The sequence below is a fragment of the Haliotis rubra genome, unplaced genomic scaffold (genome assembly GCF_003918875.1).
Source record: "Haliotis rubra isolate DU_JTF1 unplaced genomic scaffold, ASM391887v1 Scf2, whole genome shotgun sequence".
Classification (NCBI taxonomy): domain Eukaryota; kingdom Metazoa; phylum Mollusca; class Gastropoda; order Lepetellida; family Haliotidae; genus Haliotis; species Haliotis rubra.
In genome coordinates, this window is record NW_025766002.1 from 2,447,501 (window position 1) to 2,467,645 (window position 20,145).

At 38.6% G+C, this 20,145-nt stretch overlaps 1 protein-coding gene across 2 annotated transcripts in view; it reads left to right on the forward strand.

Annotated features, from left to right (window-relative positions):
* LOC124275345 overlaps positions 1–20,145 on the forward strand; it is a 57,530-nt gene that overhangs the window by 14,404 nt on the left and 22,981 nt on the right. The window contains exons 6-29 of one of the 2 annotated variants that reach the window (XM_046710841.1): positions 15–314; positions 477–560; positions 1,396–1,938; positions 2,329–2,392; positions 2,785–3,038; positions 3,864–3,921; positions 4,372–4,610; positions 5,421–5,490; positions 5,865–6,142; positions 8,455–8,521; positions 9,238–9,515; positions 9,980–10,034; positions 10,906–11,201; positions 13,350–13,416; positions 13,919–14,202; positions 14,427–14,484; positions 15,261–15,532; positions 16,293–16,362; positions 16,599–16,858; positions 17,246–17,312; positions 17,586–17,848; positions 18,801–18,861; positions 19,159–19,430; positions 20,058–20,130. In XM_046710841.1, coding sequence (XP_046566797.1) covers positions 15–314; positions 477–560; positions 1,396–1,938; positions 2,329–2,392; positions 2,785–3,038; positions 3,864–3,921; positions 4,372–4,610; positions 5,421–5,490; positions 5,865–6,142; positions 8,455–8,521; positions 9,238–9,515; positions 9,980–10,034; positions 10,906–11,201; positions 13,350–13,416; positions 13,919–14,202; positions 14,427–14,484; positions 15,261–15,532; positions 16,293–16,362; positions 16,599–16,858; positions 17,246–17,312; positions 17,586–17,848; positions 18,801–18,861; positions 19,159–19,430; positions 20,058–20,130 — 4,333 coding nt within the window. The remainder of the gene's footprint in view (positions 1–14; positions 315–476; positions 561–1,395; positions 1,939–2,328; positions 2,393–2,784; positions 3,039–3,863; positions 3,922–4,371; positions 4,611–5,420; positions 5,491–5,864; positions 6,143–8,454; positions 8,522–9,237; positions 9,516–9,979; positions 10,035–10,905; positions 11,202–13,349; positions 13,417–13,918; positions 14,203–14,426; positions 14,485–15,260; positions 15,533–16,292; positions 16,363–16,598; positions 16,859–17,245; positions 17,313–17,585; positions 17,849–18,800; positions 18,862–19,158; positions 19,431–20,057; positions 20,131–20,145) is intronic. The other variant, XM_046710842.1, reaches the window with a different exon arrangement.

The following is a 20,145-nucleotide window of genomic DNA, read 5'->3' on the forward strand; positions in this document are numbered from 1 at the left end:
CTTTACCGTTTCAGGTTCGGGTTTTGTGTCCAGTAGCTGGTCAGGTTTGCTCACTTGTCCAAGTGACACCAGGAATTTCAGCATGAACATCACAAAACTTGACAACAAAGTAGCCGACATCAGTGGCTATGTTACAACTGATCAGACCACCACTGTCGTTACTGGATTGTTCTCTGGGGCCAGAAATAGTCTAATTCTCCATGACGCATCGGGCAATCTGTCCATTGATTCCACAATGCACAATGACACCCTCATGACCGGAGTTATATCACAAGGGGGCATTAAATGCAGTATGGACTTGCAAAGGATAGAAGGTTGGTACATGTCAATGGTCATACAACATTATGTAAGTTTCAGTAAAACTGGTTTCAGATCCTACTCAATACTGATAGTGTCTTTTTAGATACTGAAAACCTATTTAGATGAATACGCATGTTTAATTATTCTGGTGATTATTGGTGATTAACTGTTAACAGGATATTTCGATGCTTGTGATGGAAGGGGCACCTGCATCCGATATGGACAGGAGAAAGACCAGTTCTATTGCTGCTGCCACGATGGTAACTATGAACCGAACTGTAGAAACAGACAATAAGTGCCACTGAGTAATATAAAGTAATGTCTAACGTAATATATTAATCTATTGCTAAGTCATTATAAATCGAAGTTACAAATACATTATATACTGAGGGGAAAATAAGGGATCACATGAAAGCACAAGTGTTCCTTTATTTTTTTCCATGTTTCTTCACAAGTGTTGTATCGCATAGCTTGTGAAGAAACCTTGAAACAAATAGAGGAACACTTGTACTTTCATGTGATCCCTTATTTTTTTTTCTCAGTATATAAACGAAAAACATACGATCACCAAAAGCTATAACAATATTAATATTGAGAAAATTCAAGATTTGTACATTTTCACATGCCATACCATAACAATGTATGTAACAATTTAAAATCATCATCACCATCATCATCATCATCATCATCATCATTTCAAAGAGGCGTAACAGTTTTGAAAACGACAATAAGTCAGTGCTTACGTGTGCTTATTACAGTTGGAATTAAAGAGAAATATAGTTACAGTTCTTGTCTGAAGAAGTTCACATGATCTTATGAATATTTCGGAGATGGGCACGAGCCATGCTTGTATTATGTATGTTTGTAATATTTACTTCTATATTTAATATGTCATATTCTTATAACACAAATAATTACTCATTCTGGCATGCGTCTTCAGTTACAATATCTTGGTCTACTCTCCGGAAATGACCCGATAGCGACCCGCCTTAAAGGTCAGGATTTTGAAGACCGTATGGGCAAGTTTCTATTTGTTCTGTGCATACATGTGCATGTAGATAGTTCCCCCTGTGACACGTATCCTGGTTATTATAGGGACCAATTCTTGCAAACGAACCACTACACCCAGACCAACCACTGTAACATCATCGACAACACCAGAAAGTTCTGGAATGACGACCTCAACTGAGACTACTACGACCCAAACGACGACAGGGAATTCTACAACAGAGTTCAACACAGCTGGACCATCTACAGAACCAACCACAGAGACCACTACAACAAAAACTACACAATCTACTGTCAGCACCACGAACTATTCTTCTCCAGAACCAACAACCATTTCCACAATCCCACAAACATCAGCGTCTCAGTCCACATTGGGAGAAGTGTCTACGTCAGAGTCTACTACAACTTTGACAACAACTACCACAGTAACGACAGTAGAGACTACTAAAGCAACAACACCAACTACGACTGCCTCAACAACTCCAACGACTACAGAGAAGCCGACCGTGTTCGAGCCTACCTCTGTGTACAGACTGATGTTTGAAGCTGTTGAGGAGGAGATGGAGGGAGAGGAGGACAAGCTGGTGGAGGTCCTGAAGCTGGCCTGGAAAGAAGCTAATGCTTTACACTGTGAGACAATATAGATGTTAAACACCCGACCTGTACAGGGTGACAGTATGTCCTTTAATTATGCTAACTCTAAGATCTCAAGTACTGTCAGAATGTTTTTAATTTCAAAATCACGTTCGTGTTTTGGGTAGTTAAAATATCAATATACACTATATTATTTCAACTGAAACTATTCCGACTCTATGTTGTACTAAAGAAAGTTTTTGTGAAATCACCACTACATTGTGTCTTTGGATCTAAATTAAGATCAAGTCTATTACATTTCTTGATCTGTAACACAATTTAACTTCACGCGTTACATTTTTTGGCGCCATTATTAAAATGACGTCACGCTGTATCATTGTTGTGTTATTTTAGTTTTATTAAAGTTTACAAACTTTTTTTTGACAGTGGCAGATGAACATGCTTACAACATCAGCATTTTGAACATGAAAGGTGCCATAGGAGAGAAAGGGTAAGTATTTTGTAAAATAGTTACTCAACGCTGACTTTTCTAAACATGACAATTTATTTAACTTATAAACTCACGGGCGAAAGAAACGTCACTCAAATAAAAAAAATTATCTTTTATAGTACACTAAGTAATTATTCATATTTGTAGTTCACACTTCCATCATTCAGAATGTTGTTAATCCATTAATTTTACACATATGATTGTTAAATTTCCAAAATCTGAGTTTGTTGTTTTGTGACATGTTAAAAAAGCGAGGTGACGTTTCTTTCGCCCGTGAGTTTATATCATTGATACCTCATGTCGTTGTGAAACAAACATCTGCACCTTCATTTCAATTAACATTGTTACAATAATGACAATTATGACAGTAACATTATTACAATAAATTGCAGGGTTTTAATAGTGGAGATTTCCTACACTGTAAGTATCAATGTTACTGGCGTCAACATCAGCCTTCTGGTCACACCAACCAAAGCTCACCTTACCAAGACCCTACAGACATTCTACCACACGGAGATATATACTGGCGTGACCACACTGTACCTGGAATACAGCTTCTCCATCTACATCAGTGGACGTCCCCCATTGGTCGACCAGTATCTGGAGATAAACCAGGATATATATGACTTATGGAATACTACAATGGGTAGGTTTGGTTCTATCGTCGTATAAACACGTTGTGTGAAGGGATTGTCTGGCACAGACTCGATTATTTACAGACCGCCGCCATATAGCTGGAATATTGCTGAGTGCGGCGTAAAACTAAACGCACTCACTGTATGAAGGGGAGGTGATAAATACAAGGATACTCGGCCCTGTTCCACAAAGCTGAGCTGATGGCAAAGCCTATATTTCTACATACAATTAAGACAGTCGTAACGCTAAGATTGTTTTGTGCAACCGGTCCCTGCTGCAAGATTGGCCATGATAAGTTATTTGATCAATTATCTGTCAAAGTGAAGCAGAACGTAACTATGAATACAATTATAAGTAATTTTATTGATAACAGTAAGCCTTATCTTGCATAGTTAGCACAGATAGGCGAAGTATAGGAAAACAGACTGGCATCTTGGTTTATATCTAAGCTTTAAACACACTGAACCTTCTACGTACCTGACGAGTGAACAGCGCAAGAATACATGACGTCACAAGTTATGTGACGTCATACACAATAAAAAGTAGTACTGCTTCACATGACTACTACCAATCACCACCCGCGATTCAAACAGATTTTGAATGTGACATATAGTAGTATTGATATCTCGTAATATCGAAAAACTGTCCTGAATATTCTGTCCGGATACATATTCCTTACAAACAGTTTAATAGGACAATAAGCACTGGCAATAACACACAGGCTCAAATACGCGTTTGTCATGTGTCATGAAGTATCATGGCATCGTGCCAGTGGCATTTTTTGTTAACTTGGTATTAATTTATGATTTTTGAAACTTGTCGAATGTTTTTTCAGGCACGGAAACCTTCAATATAACAACATCAGCCGTAGAGGAATACATTGGAGTCAGTGGGTAAGAGTAATTCTTATGTAGTATAGGAATTCCAGACTATTCCAAGTACTAATCAAGTTAAAGAACATTTAAATTCCACTCTGTCAGTACCTACCGTGCCACCTATGACTTGGACATTGACTATTTATTTCCATTTATCAAACGGTATTAAAGCAAATAAGTAAGACAGTGGTTCTGGTTTACGCCATTAGTTAGACTATATCATGGCGGAGGACACCAGAAATAGGTTTATCCGCCGTTACCAAGTAACGTAACGTAAAGCAGGTAACGTAAAAACAAAACATATGAAAAATGACACCTCCTCCAATGTTGACGAAGATCTCGTGTGGTTGAGTTACTTTTTGCATTTGAAGGGTTAGAAGTGCAAGGTCAAAACATTATAAGCAAAGTACATAAAACGTCATTCTGCATTTTACACATCCGGGTAATTAAAATGACTACATCTTTCAGTGGGGAGATAACGAGAATCTACTATTTTATCTACGACAATAACACCATGGTTCGCCCCGTGGATGTGGCAGAGCCAAACGTAACCTCGCTGGTAACACTTGGCCGCTACCAGCTGTACCATCATCAGGACGTCAACAGCATTGTCCGCTACCGCAGCACCTACAACATCAACATCATCGGGGAGTTGACCAGCGGGGACCAGGTCATCATCAGGGACAGGATTCAACTGACATGGAACGGTGAGTAGCGTCTTGGTGACAGTAAATTGGTATGGTTCTTCTTGGCAATTATCAAGCAAAGTCTCAGTTGGTGAATCCCTGAGGTATATATATATAATAGCGGGGTAGGAACTAATCTTCAGCAACCCTTGTTTGCCGCTTATGATCTTGCAGTTGTGGGCCTACTCTGGCCTTGAATGATGGAGACCCGTGAATATCCGGGTTAGAATGGGTCTTCAGTAACCCATGCTTGCCGTAAGAGGCTACTAACGGGGTCGGGTAGTCATGCTCGCTGACTTGGTTGACACATGTCATAGCATTTAAGCTGCGCCGATTGATACCCATAATGTGAATCACTGGATTATCTGGTCAAGATGCGATCATTTACAATCCGTTGTCACATTGCTTAAATAGTACGAGGGGCGGAGGTAAGCAACAAACAAACGAAACACAGCTTGGACTAAAGATGGGCTTCACACATTTTGCCCCTGTGGGGAATCGAACCTGGGACTCCGATTTGACTGGGGTATTTATCACCAGGCTACATCACTAATGTCAATGTTTACGTCGGGAATATGGTCATAGAGCGCATTACAAATACAGTTCAGTAGATAATCAACAAAACCAAACAATTCGGTACACAGACATGGAGTACTATGTGACCAGCTCCATCTTTCATTTCATTCTGAAGGTATAAAGAGTTAGGTAATTTTCTACAATGGTTAAGGTATACAGAAAGTGAGTTAAGGTATACAGAAAGTGAGTTAAGGTATACAGAAAGTGAGTTAAGGTATACAGAAAGTGAGTTTAACATTGACGTTTCCTTTTCAGTAACAGACATGCGTGTTACAAATGTGAGCATTGCCCTGCTGAGGTGTGAGCGATACATTAGACCTGATGGGTGAGATATGGCTGTTCAGTTTCTTTTACCTACTTAAAACAAGTACGGGAATATGTTTTTGTTCTGTAATATCGCATCACATTGTATAGGTCTGATGTTTTTTATAAGGCTTCAGTCATACTTGTGTTTATCAGCTTTTAAATGTATGAAAATTTAGATTAATGATTTTATTATATTGTTGTTGTCTTTGCTTTATCAGATTATTATTTATCATCATTATTGCTTTATTTGTCTTATTAAATATAAATATATTGTTAAATTCAATTTGATTGTATTGTTAAATATAATATAAATTAATTAAAGTTAAGATTTACATTGTTGTCGTCTTTGCATTATTATTTATTACCATTATTGCTTTATTGGTATTATTTCAGAAATTTCGTCACAAAAGTAATCTACAAGGTAACAACTGGTAACTCCATAGTATATTCAGTACTGCAGTCACCCCCTAATACAACAAGTTTCGAGATGACCTTGAACGTCAACAACAGTCGTGGAGACGTCTTCAGGCTGTTTAATGGGACGGACCTATTCCGTTACTCCTTCCATCTTGGGCTGTACGTCATGGACAAGATCGACACCAGACATGATGCCATCGACAAACTGATGGAAGGGCTAGAGAACGCCTGGAAAGCGGAAAAGATCACACAAGGTTTGGAGGAAATTAATACATAGAGGATATTTTGTTAATGTTGTCAAATAACATGTATATTTCATCGAGTGGTCTGACAAAGTTGATATCTTCACGAGGGCTGCGCCACTCGTGAGCATATAAACTTTGACAGACCACTCGATGAAATATGCATGTTATTTGACAACATTAACAAAATATTCTATCCATTATATTTTGATCATTGTTTATAAATGATCGAGACATCGAGTAAGTCTGCATTTTACTACGCAAGCCAACTACAGTCTGGCCCTTGAGTTCCAGGCAAAAGTGATATTCTACTCAGTGAAATAACATTTTTATTTTCACCAATATTTACAGTATTTCATCCTTAAGAATATAATAAAAGTATATACTTTAAATTTGAACTTGACTCCAAGCTATAATTGTCTCGGAAATACCCTTTAAAAAGGATACTCTTGTTCATGACAGTAACCATATATCATTGCTTCATCTACCTGTGTGTGTACCCTAAAAGTGTTTTCCGAATCGAAACCCAATGGTTCTAAATCGTCATGATGCCTTAACACTTGGTATTCTCGTCTTTTCACTAAAGCTTCGACTGAAACTGTTTTGTTGCTCAATAGATGCCTGGTTAAAATAGGGATCAAACTCAGCTTTGAAATGAAACCGCCCGCCCACGCATACAATTCTAACTGATGTCAGACGTTTTGTGAGTTGTGTGTGTGTACATTGTGTTTGAACCTATAGCCGTGCACACACAAAAATCATATCAAATGTCAGATTTACGATATAGGTGGGCGGTGTGGTATTTACTTATATTCGACAACATCCTTCTGACCGTCACAGGAGAAGTAGATATTAAACAGGCGAGCCTTTCATTACCTTCAGTCTGGACATTTGTATCCGTTCCGAACACTTGTATATTGTCACGGTATTATACAAAGCAAATAAATAAATTCCGTAACGATTAGAAAAATCTTCTCACAATGTACATCAGTGTTTCTTTAAGTTTTGGAACCTAAAAAATACAACAGAACCAAAAAAAGAAGAAAACAGAGATAGTGGTAATATTTGCGTCAGCTGTATTTCAAGTGGGATAGATTTCTGTTGATCGTGTCTTTATATACGCGTGTGTTAAAGCTAGGGAAAGGCTAAATATATGAATATGCATAAATATGTCACATAACTTTATGTATGTGCCTTTGTGAGGGCTGTAATAGTCTTAGTATATGTAAAAAACAAGGACTTCAGTTTAAAAGGTCCTTCATTTAGAAACCATGAAGTCAGCATGTCGGCCATTACGCAGCAACCCTGGGGAGATCGCTCTGCTAGCATGTTTTACATTGATGCTACCTGTTGGCAACTATATATGCTTATAGCGTACCTCTGTTTGCTATGATCTTAAGTACATTTCACCACACTGACATGATAACAATAAAAGACTGTCACTGCCATTAACATTGTCATAAAAGAAGTCATTGTCATAAAATGAAGGTGTTTGTTCAAACATGTTGTGACGGACGAGTCACCCTGTGTTCGCTGTTCATTACCACTGCCCGGGTTCGACATCACGACCCAAAATATGTGACAATTGCTAAAAGCTAAACAATCCTACACACTAAATCGCATTAAAATACTTTGCAGCCATTATCAAAAGCAACAACCAGTTTGGGAACCCAGCATTTTAAACATTAAGAATTAAAGCACCATATCTATATATTCGCTTGTTGCCTGGTTGACAAAAGTTATTAAATCATATTTGAAATCCGCATGTCTTGGACACTCCTGGTGCATCAGTATAATTACTGATAAGTATCTATCAATCAGCAATTTGAAAACAAAACATGATGTCTTTCAGTGGCATTTAGAAGTTGTACATTGATGTCCAAGATATTTATATGGATTAAACTTCTTTTTAATTTCTCTCACGACGTTTCGAGACCATTCCAGGTCCCTTCATCAGAGTTCACCTGATTAAGGTCGAAACGTCGAAACGTCGTGAGAGAAATTAAAAAGAAGTTTAATCCATAAAAATATCTTGGAAAACAAAACATGATATTAAAAATGAAATATCGTTTATGAACGAACGAACGGACGTGGCAGTCACGTAAAGCAGTGATTGATGTAAAGGTCAGCAAGCCACACCGCTGGGTACAAATGATACTACTCACTCCTTGTTTTATTCTGCTCTTTTGGCAGCCAGCGAACAAACAACCTTTTATCTCACACTGAATACCTATGCTCGCATGTCGTTACTTGTTGTTTAATTCGATCACAAACTGGTGACACATAGACATCGAAAGCCACATCATATATGTTTTATTTTTCAGGCTGGGATGTCAGGAACTACATGAAACTCCATTGCATAACGGTGAAGCGATACATAGCCGAAGATGGGTACGTTGACGTTCCTGTATGGAACTGGAAGTGTCGTAATGAAACTGTTATTGTCCTCACAGTGATTTTCTTGAAAGCAGTTTTCAGTCTTGTTAGAAGGAAGAGTTTAAATGTTTCTCTACCTCTTGCACAAATGATAAGAATGTCATACCAGAATTATTATAATATATTCATGAATAAATAAGATACCTCTATGAAAATATATTTCAGATAGAATATTGTTTTACTTTTAGGGAGTGGGATGAGGATGTAGTAGTTCAATGCTGTTTGGCATAGTAGTTGGAGCATTGCTCCTCACGACCCAAATCCTAGTTCCCCTTCACCGTTCCACGTGAAGGCCATTTTGTCACTCGTAGTTATAGGATTCACGCACTTCGTCAATCTCTTTTTCATTTTGTCTCGATGTCTTGGTTGACACATGTCATCGTATCCCAATGGCGTAGATCGATCTTCAGTAACCAATGCTTGTCGTAAGAGGCGACTAACGGGATCGGGTGGTCAGGCTCGATGACCAGGTTGTCACATGTCATCGGTTCCCAATTGCGTAGATCGATGCTCATGATGTTGATCACTGGAATGTCTGGTCCAGACTCGATTATTGATTTTACAAACCGCCGCCATATAGCTGGAATATTGCTGAATGCGGAGTAATACCCAATTCCCTCACTAACTGCACTTTCAAATGAGGCCTAAATGGTTTCATTTTCATTTTGCAGCAGATTCGTGGACATGCTGCTGTACTTCCTGACCCAGAACCACCAGGTAGTAGACGGAACCCAGTACAAGGAGTTGGATATCACAGTGCTGCAGAAATACATTCAAGTGACCAAGATGAGTGGAGAGAAATATCAACTGGTTTCTGCCAAGTCGTTAGACATAATCGAAGAGAGGCTACACTTCACAATCACATTCCAGGGCGTGGTGCTGTCACAGGACAGGAAGTTCCTCACCGGAGTCATACTAGGATCATGGAAACAGTTGGAGGGAATTACAGGTACATTTTTAATACGGATATTTGAATTTGAAGGTCTTCAAGGGTTATTAAATCCAGTAGTCAAAGAAATTGGAATAAATACCTTTGTCAAGGTGGGATTTGTATCAGTTTGGTAGCTAATGTGGCAAAAGCACAAATGAAGCATGATATGGGTCTATATTAACACATCCGTGTCCTCTTTTTAACGGGGGGCGGTGGGGTAGCCTAGTGGTTAAGGCGTTCGCTCGTCACACTGAAGACCCGGTTCAATTCCGCACATGGGCATAATATGTAAAGCCCATTTCTGGTATCCCCCGCCGTGATATTGCTGGAATATTGCTAAAAGCGGCGTAAAACTACTCACTCACTCTTTTCAGCGGTGGGGTAGCCAGTGGTTAAAGCGTTAGCTCGCCGAAGTCCATTTCTTGAGTCCCCCGCCGTGATAGTGCAGTGTAAAACCCAACTCACTCACTCACTCTTTTCAGCTGTTCTGAGGCACGTTCACATACGGGCAGTGGAGGAGATGGTGACTGAAGAAGGGTAAGTAGACAGGGCAGTAGCACGCATGGCTTACCATGGATCCTACAACCTACACATGGATCCTACAACCTACACATGGATCCTACAACCTACACATGGATCCTACAACCTACACATAGATCCTACAACCTACACATGGATCCTACAACCTACACATAGATCCTACAACATACACATGGATCCTACAACATACACATGGATCCTACAACCTACACATGGATCCTACAACCTATACATGGATCCTACTACCTACACATTGTCAGATGGGGAGACTTGAATGTTGTTTGCAGACGCTGGTAGCATATTCCAACTTTTACAAGGCCTTAACTTAATAATAATAAATAATAATAAGTACATTTATAATGCGCCAAATCCAGACACAAAGTGTCTGCTCATAGCGCTACATAAGAGATTCTTGACGTATAAGTCTACGTTGGTGGACAACTTAACTGAACTACACGTAGTCAGATCACGATGACACGCGACCGGTCCATGTTACTACGATAAGAGTTATTGGGACCTTCCCAAGGGTGTACGCAGAACGAGTTCGTATAACTGTACATTATAGTGTTATAGGAACAACTTCATTTGGTCAAGGCGATGTTAAGAAGCTTCATGTTTTCCATAATACATAATACATAAATTTCAGAGAAAATTTAATATTGAGAATAATATATCAATTGTTAGCATCAACTGTGAACATATGTATATTTAACACAGGGTGATTAAATAACTTTCTGTGTTCGTTTTACAAAGAAAATGAAATTACTAATCATCTATAGCATAAAGAACTGCATATATGTCATTCCACCGTATATAAGCATCTTCAATAGCATGTGTATGTTCATGTGTATATTTGCCCACTTCACAGGAGGATTGTATCACGCCTCTTCTACACATTCACAAGGACGGAATTATCAACCAATATAGTCACAATCACCAACCCACTTGAGAAAGCTACGTTTACAGAAAACTTTTATGAAAAAGTTACAAGGAACCTGATTAGTCTGAGCTACAACAAACACCAAAGCTACAACCTGTACATCCGAGAGGAGAAGCTCTTCTCCAGGAGATACACCTTCGATCTGTACTTTGAGGCGGAGTTGGCTCGGCTGGACTTTGTTCGTGTGGAGGCAAAACTTAGCCAAACCTTGAGGCAACAATTAAGTAAGGGTGTTTGTAAAGACTTGTACATTTGTTATGTTTAAGAAATAGTTACACTGGCCTCTTGATGTGTGTGTTGTGGGGGAGACAAGAGGTTACAAGGTTGGCTCGATATGCCAAGGTTCCCGGGTTCGAGTAAAATGAAGTGTCAAGACCCTTATGTCCCGAGTCATTGTCTAAACAGAAACATTCTCTCTCTGCCAATTGGTTTTAGTAAAGTATTGAATTCAATTTGATGAGTGAAGGGTGAAGGTTATATTGACATCTGAAACTTGGCCTTCCCCGAATATTGCCCAGAAACAGAAACCTTCTCACTTATTGTTGTAGATATTAATATTTGGATAACATATTCTCACAAATACCTACATAGTGCATGTAGTGTTTATAGTATGCATATGATCTGTGTGTAAGTGGTTCTATCTGTCCTATTCCAGACGGAGAGGGTAATTAATGTCACGTTACCCTTCCAAAAACCAGTCCATGTCAGTTCTATTAATATAGAAGAAACAAATAAGCGAAAATGGACACCTTCATTTTGCAATCCAAACGATAAAAGATATCTTACTTCCGATGTAAGTCCGCCGTAGTGATAACCAGATAATAATATATGCCATTCATTATATACCAATGTAAACTTAGGATAGTAATACTGGGTGCAATATGGTAGTTTGTTATATACCCATGTAAACTTAGGATAGCAATACAGGGGTGGAATATGGTAGTTTATTATATACCCATGTAAACTTAGGATAGTAATACAGGGGTGCAATATTGTAGTTTATTATATACCCATGTAAACTTAGGATAGTAATACAGGGGTGCAATATTGTAGTTTGTTATATACCCATGTAAACTTAGGATAGCAATACAGGGGTGGAATATGGTAGTTTATTATTTACCCATGTAAACTTAGGATAGTAATACAGGGGTGGAATATGGTAGTTTATTATATACCCATGTAAACTTAGGATAGTAATACAGGGGTGGAATATGGTAGTTTATTATATACCCATGTAAACTTAGGATAGTAATACAGGGGTGGAATATGGTAGTTTATTATATACCCATGTAAACTTAGGATAGTAATACAGGGGTGGAATATGGTAGTTTATTATATACCCATGTAAACTTAGGATAGCAATACAGGGGTGGAATATGGTAGTTTATCATATACCCATGTAAACTTAGGATAGCAATACAGGGGTGGAATATGGAAGTTTATTATATACCCATGTAAACTTAGGATAGCAATACAGGGGTGGAATATGGTAGTTTATCATATACCCATGTAAACTTAGGATAGTAATACCGGAATGCCATATGGTAGTTTAATATATACCCATGTAAACTTAGGATAGTAATACAGGGGTGTAATATAGTAGTTTATTATATACCCATGTAAACTTAGTATAGTAATAAAGGGGTGCAATATGGTAGTTTATTATATACCCATGTAAACTTAGGATAGTAATAAAGGGGTGCAATATGGTAGTTTATTATATACCCATGTAAACTGAGGATAGTAATACACGGGTGCAATACGTTAGTTTATTATATACCCATGTAACCTTAGGATAGTAATACAGGGTGCAATATGGTAGTTTATTATATACCCATGTAAACTTAGGATAGCAATACAGGGGTGGAATATGGTAGTTTATCATATACCCATGTAAACTTAGGATAGTAATACCGGAATGCCATATGGTAGTTTAATATATACCCATGATATATACCCATGTAAACTTAGGATAGTAATACAGGGGTGCAATATGGTAGTTTATTATATACCCATGTAAACTTAGGATAGTAATACAGGGGTGCAATATGGTAGTTTATTATATACCCATGTAAACTTAGGATAGCAATACAGGGGTGCAATATGGTAGTTTATTATATACCCATGTAAACTGAGGATAGTAATACACGGGTGCAATACGTTAGTTTATTATATACCCATGTAACCTTAGGATAGTAATACACGGGTGCAATATGATAGTTTATTATATACCCATGTAAACATAGGATAGTTATACAGGGGTACAATATGGTAGTTTATTATATACCCATGTAAACTGAGGATTGTAATACAAGAACATCTTCTTCTGAATATTTATTCATGATTTGTTGCCACTGCCATTGCCATTACAGGCCTCGCAAAAGACGTCAAAGTGAAGATAATAAAACAAGAGGAATACTTCCTTCAACAAGTGACGCAGTAAGTTCTGAGTGTGAAAACTTCACAGAAACCAGAGCCAGAAACAGATCGTTAACAATAATTAATCAGTATTCAAAACGGTTCTTACAGTGGGACTAAACAATTCCCCACACTGCGATGCCCAACCACTTTCCAAAACGGCCTTAATGACCATGGAAAACAATGTATTTAATACTAAATTGCAGCAGTTAGATGAGATGTAAACTAAAGGTGGTCATCGAGTCACACAAAAGGACTGGAAGAACTTAAGTACCACGTGACATAAGTCAGAATTCCCTTTCATCTGTATAAAATTTATAAAATATATTTAGGTAAACATTGAACCACCAGGGCTGTGTGGGGTGGGGGTGAGGGTGTGTGTGCATGCTCTTTTGGACTTCTTGATTCATGTGCACCCCCTCCTTCTCCAAAATCCTGGACCACCATTGTTGTTTGGTTACAAGCTGTTTGAGAAGCAGCCTTTCGATGACTACCTATCATATGTTACCCTTTTGTCTTTCAGGACGAGTGGTGCGACCAGACCTCGCTACTGGAGAATATTCTATGTCATCTACCAGGATTCCATCCTGGTTTACCCAGGATTCCATAAGAAGGTGCTCGTGAACGACCTGGCCACGTCCTTCAGTGTCGCTGGGATCTCTGGCAGGCCCTACAAGCTGTACATAGGGGTGACAAACCATCTGCTTGACTACTCCTACCAGTTCTTCCTACATTTCCACGAGAGAGTGTCTCCGAAAGATTGGTTTAAGATCAAGGCCCGCCTCGAGAAAGCCTGGCAGATTCAGTGTAAGTATCATGATCGCGTACCTTAAGACAATCATACACTCCTACAAGTGATGCTGATGTGGAACCAACTAGAAAGAGCATATTGGTGACCCCCAACAGCTGTCTTTCGCACGTATTTAGTCAGTAAGGAGGGTCGTTTGTAAATGTATAGTGCCTGTAATTGGGCACTTTAACAAAATGCCGGGCTAATGTCATAGCATTGACATACACAAATTTGTTTTCAGTTGAAGTGAACGTCTCTGTACAGATCCAGGAGGTGGAGGAAGTTTTGAGTATTGAAGGGTAAGTTGTCTTAACCACTGGTTCCGTACAGGTCAATACATTCCTGGGTGGTATCATATAGAATATTGTCCTCGAGGCCGTGTCACCATCTATACAATATAGAAGACTTCAAGTTTGGACTATTTTGATAACTTGATAAGTTTTTCAAATGCAAAGTTTACAAATACATAATCATATTGTGTGATATGTACACAACACTTCTCATGTGAGGAATATACACTGTACTGATCGAAGTTTACAATGTAAAAGCTGACATTGTTGATCTATGAAATGGTAAATAACATCAGAGCTACAGAAAACTTTTTGGGTCATATAGTTATGTATTCAGTTGTGTTCATCTCAATTGGATAATCTAATTTTCCTTTGAGTAACCAAATCAATTATACTCACCTCACTCAAACTCAATTTGGTATTTTGCCATTTTCCATTATTTCAAATTAAAATAAATAAAGTTTAAATGATATTATTTATATTTGATCTGTAATATGAGAAACGATAAGAAAGATTGCAAGTTGTCCAGTTCATGTCCTGAAATAGAACCCATCGTTAGACCTCAGTTATTTTATCTGTCCACCTGTACGCAAGCTAAGATTTGACATTTTTTGTGTGTTCGCATGTAAGATCACCTTTATTGAGTATTTACTAAACTTCAAGCGTACTTGTACGCAATAGACTTAATAGGAATTGAGTTTTCACATAAGTATTTGCGTAATTTACGCAAATACGCAGCTTATCTGTACCTCTGATAACACTGTCGAGTATTCTGTTCCATGTAGTGTTTCCTTCTGGAGACTGGTGTATTACATGACTGATGCAGCTACCAACACATCCATATACCCCGGAAACTGGAAGACACTGAATCTGGAGACTGTATACTTGGACTTCACTAACGTCTACGGATATACTTACACTGTTGTGGATTACACGGATGCGTTGATGAGGATCTCATCCACCTTCTGGCTGCTCTCCAGTGAATCTGTGTCTGAGTACTACACGCTTGTTAACGAGGCTCTCAGTAAAACCTGGTGTGACATGATAACGGGACTGGGTAAGACACTAATGCACACTCTACCCAGCTAGTAATAACACAGTTTAAGTAATAAGTAAATTTGAAAGGAGGTAGAAATATACAGCTGTAATTCAACTGTGTCGGTTTCTGTCTCTGTGTTACTATAGACGAGCATGTTTGAAATGACGTTTGAGATTTAGTGATTAAGTCAAGTGAACATTTATTTCATAGATGTATTTAAAGCTTACAAGCAACGTAAAACACAACTTTGCAGATTCTGATACCTTTCGGTATGGACTTACAGTAACAGATTATCAAAAATGCAAATTCAGCTGATAAAGTTGAAAAATAACGCGATGAAAAAAATCCCGCGAAATCAGAGTTCAAACGATTCTAACGATAACCACTGAAAAGTGGTTTCAACAGCTGTGCTGCGCTGCGCACATAGTGCATGCGCAGTGAAAAGGTTCGCGCGGCTTGAACCGGGATTCCTGTACACACACGCAAAGAACTCTGAGCGTATCGGCAAATGAACCAGCCAATGAAATCCTTCGTTACACGCCCACCCGCTCTGACTGGGTTCGGTATCCCGGGCGTTCGTTTCGAGAGTAGTAAACCGAAGTACAAAATATTGCATTTTTGATTTGCGATTGTACGCATATAATTTTGTTTATTTGTTTTTTCATAATCGGCAATGTATATTATATGCCATGAATAAATGATCATTGTGTTTTCATTATGTTTGTTTTGTTGGTTGCATCTAAGCTTTAACATTATGTTAATATTCATTATGTTGCAGGATACAATTTGACTTGCGGCAAGGTGGACATAACACTTATCAAGACACCATATATAAAGATGTCATCGGGGTAACTAATGTATTTATATAGCTGCAGATCTACCCATCTCTCCTCTTAAATAGGCTTGAGTGAAGTAGTCTTGTCATGGTGTACAGTGTAACAATTACGCTCCAATCAAGTCTATAGAACCAAACAGTTACATTCGTGAGGAAATGTACAAAAATATAGTAAGCTTCAGCATATGTGCATTCATGGTGATATATCTCCTTTAATTTACGGAGTGTTGTGCTCAATTGGTGTTTCAGAATTACAATTTGGCCTCTCTACTACTTCATGGAATATGACGGCATCAGTATTGATATCTTGACGTGGCCAATATTGAACATTTATAAGTTTACCCATAATATCGGAGAGGGGTTCCCGATTAGGTTCTACAACTGGTTCGACTTGGACCTCTCCTTCTGGAACTTCCAGTTCTTCCTCAGATTCAAATCCAGAGTGGAGAAGAAAGACTACGCTTCCGTTACAGCAGCCATATTGGAAACGTTCAAGCAAAACAACGCAGGTACTCCCATTTGTTTCAAACGCCCCATGTAACTTTGGCAGAGTAGGGGTTGAGATAGGTCATATCAGCCTATGGAGGAGGTCGCAGGTGGCGACTTTGTGGAGTGAGTGGTCAAATAGCGTTTCATGAAACCATTACGGCATGGAATGCTGGTGTTACGATCGCTTGAATATCAGGTCAGATTCGAGGATTTTGAGCAGGATTTCACATGACTGGAATAATACTCGATGCTACGTAAAATAGCAAACAAAAATTCATGTAACTTGCAGGGTCAAAAACACTTGCTTGTAAGGTAAAGCGCAATACAAACCAATACTGTATCATGAAATGTATTGGCCTTCACATACATAAGTCTTCATGTCTCTTTGTCATCTGTTCTTTTTTCAGAATATACCAACTCAACAGGTATCAAAGTTGTTGTTGATACACAGAATGAGGTTCTCACAGACGCGGGGTAAATACAATACTGGGTTCATAATACTTCATTTTATATCAGTTGATGTGAGAATAATTTCAACTGAAGAGTATGTAAATCACAAAGCTTGATCCCATAACATGGTTTGATTTAGATCACTAAAAATATTCCTTGTGAATAAGCAAATAGACTCTTTCTGATTATATGGACGTGAATTATTCAAGTAAACATAAATCAATGGACAGTTACTAAAATAGAACTAAAATCCATGTATAAAAGTACATACTGATGACAGTTATGACGTTATGACAGAGAATGGGAGTGGAAACTTGGCTACCACATTGAAGTGAATGGGACCGTCATCAAACCAGAAGAAAGCCACGTCAACGCAACACAGGTACAGACCGTCCTGAAGACCAACACCAGCCTTGTGGTCAGCGTGGAGTCATCGAGCACTGACACCATCTACACGTCCACTGAAAACCTCGGATCTATCTTCGTCCAGTCTACCATTCACAAGGAGGACTATGCCAAATTTAAAGCATCATTGGAAGAGTACTACAAGAACAAGACCGGTATGCTATCACGAAGAGTTCTTGAAGCGTCCAAAAGATGCAACTACCATGTTACATGTACAGTGAACATGAAATGTAATGCTCGGCTAATTTCTAAATGTAACCATTTACTGCTATAGTTTGGCATGAAATGCATGTGGACCCGTTTTTTTGTAAATATCTCTTCATCCAATGACCCAATCGATCTCAAACTGTGCAAGTGGATGTTTTGTCAGACAACCTAATCACATTGTAAATCACCGATTTTATGCATTTGTTTTAAAGAATCTGTCTATGTAACTGTCAACAAAATAAACAGCAGAACGCAGAATGATTGCAGAGGGTGGGAGCCAATGACCTGTAACAGCGGCAGTGTTGGGTCATAAAGGTCAACGTTCGTCAATGTAGGTCAGCTATGCACGTGACAGGTATGAAGAGGGACGCCGGCTATTTGCAAAATTTAAAGATTTTAACCTACAGAATAATTCTCACTAATGGGTTTTGTGGTTAATGTTGAACAACTCAGAGAAACAAACACCTATGATGGTTAACAGTTGGCAACCCGTGACACCTCTTCATACCTGTCACGTGCATAGCTGACCTACATTGACGAACGTTGACCTTTATGACCCAACACTCGCCGCTGTTACAGGTCATTGGCTCCCTCCCTCTGCAAGCACTCTGCGTTCTGCTGTCTATTTTGTTGACAGTTACATAGACAGATTCTTTAAAACAAATGCATAAAATCGGTGATTTACAATGTGATTAGGTTGTCTGACAAAACATCCACTTGCACAGTTTGAGATCGATTGGGTCATTGGATGAAGAGATGTTTACAAAAAAACGGGTCATCATGCATTTCATGCCAAACTATAGTTGTATGTACAGTATCACAGAGGGACACCAAAGTCGACAAACACCAGGAAGGATCTGCCACGTTCATCATTCAAAGGTTCATGTTCATCTCTTTCAGGTGGATCCTCAAACATCTCGGTTGTTGTCGGTCCAGTGGAAGAAGTCATAACAAAGGATGGGTAAAGACATACGTGGTTCTCTTAATAAGCAATTCTTGGCTGTATAACCTATCTTTACTATTGACAGATCAAATATGTTTCAAACATGTGTAACTGATTTTGATAAAATCTGAGGCAGGTTATATGTAACACTATATAACTAAACGCGATTTGTCTCAAAATGCCCTCGAAATCCAAATCTTGTTTTCACAAAGTAGTGATACTATCCACCTGACACTCTTGTCTCGGGAATGTGGATATTTCTATGATCTTTACAAATTTGTTTCATTTCACGAATCCGTATTTTTAACATTTCAGCAAGTCGGAATGGAAACTCTCGTACTTCGTGAAAGAGAACGGAAAAACGATTCGCCCATTATCGATAAACACAACAGAGGAGAAGGATTTCCTCCAGTGGTTTCATTTTAAGTCCAATTTTGGTTTCGAGTACAAGCTGAAGGTTGGCAGTTCAACCCACGTCGACAGCAAGACAACAATATTCGGAATCAATATGAAGGCGAAGGTGTCAACCAGCAGCTACTCAGATATTGAGGCGAAACTGAGTGAGATCATCACCAAAACTAATCCAGGTAAATATTACAGTTACCCATCTCAGGGATTCGTTTTTGTAAGCAGTGTTCAATTATATCATGGCTTGGAAGTGTCGAAGGTTAAGGCCACCTACAATTGTAGGCGTTTATCACTATGGTGCTACCCACGAGGCAGACAATCAATCAAGATAACGGTTACCGACACAACCCTGTAGCACAATCGTTGTAGAGAAACTCAGTAATTAATCAGTTGATTAATCTGTACCGGATTTTGGTACCCATACAGAGTGTATCAATTTATCGTGTCAGTAAAAAGGAAATTGTTATGCAAACACTCCGTTGGTGCAGGTGGAACTGATCAGCTTATCAAAACAAACACATTACCGACACGGAATGATACTTTATGTAATTTCTCATCATTACTATAACTGTAATTAACTTATAAATATGACGGCATCTTGGTAAATGGAGTTTAAATTATTTTTTAAAAGAAAAGTTACTTCGAATCGATTGTTTGTGTTGAAATGTCACTGCGCGTGGAAGTGTGATATAAGAGTAATGTAAGTGTAACATTCGGATAAGTCGAAGAACCAGCTGAGTAGATGCTGTTTCGTCAAATCCTTGATTTGTAGCGAGAGTCGAATGTAGTTATGAACAATGTTTCAGACCTGATAGTGCCTAGCACCACAAAGGTGTCAGCAAAGATCCTGGACCAACAGGAGCTGGTTACTGATACTGGGTAGGTAGCACAAGG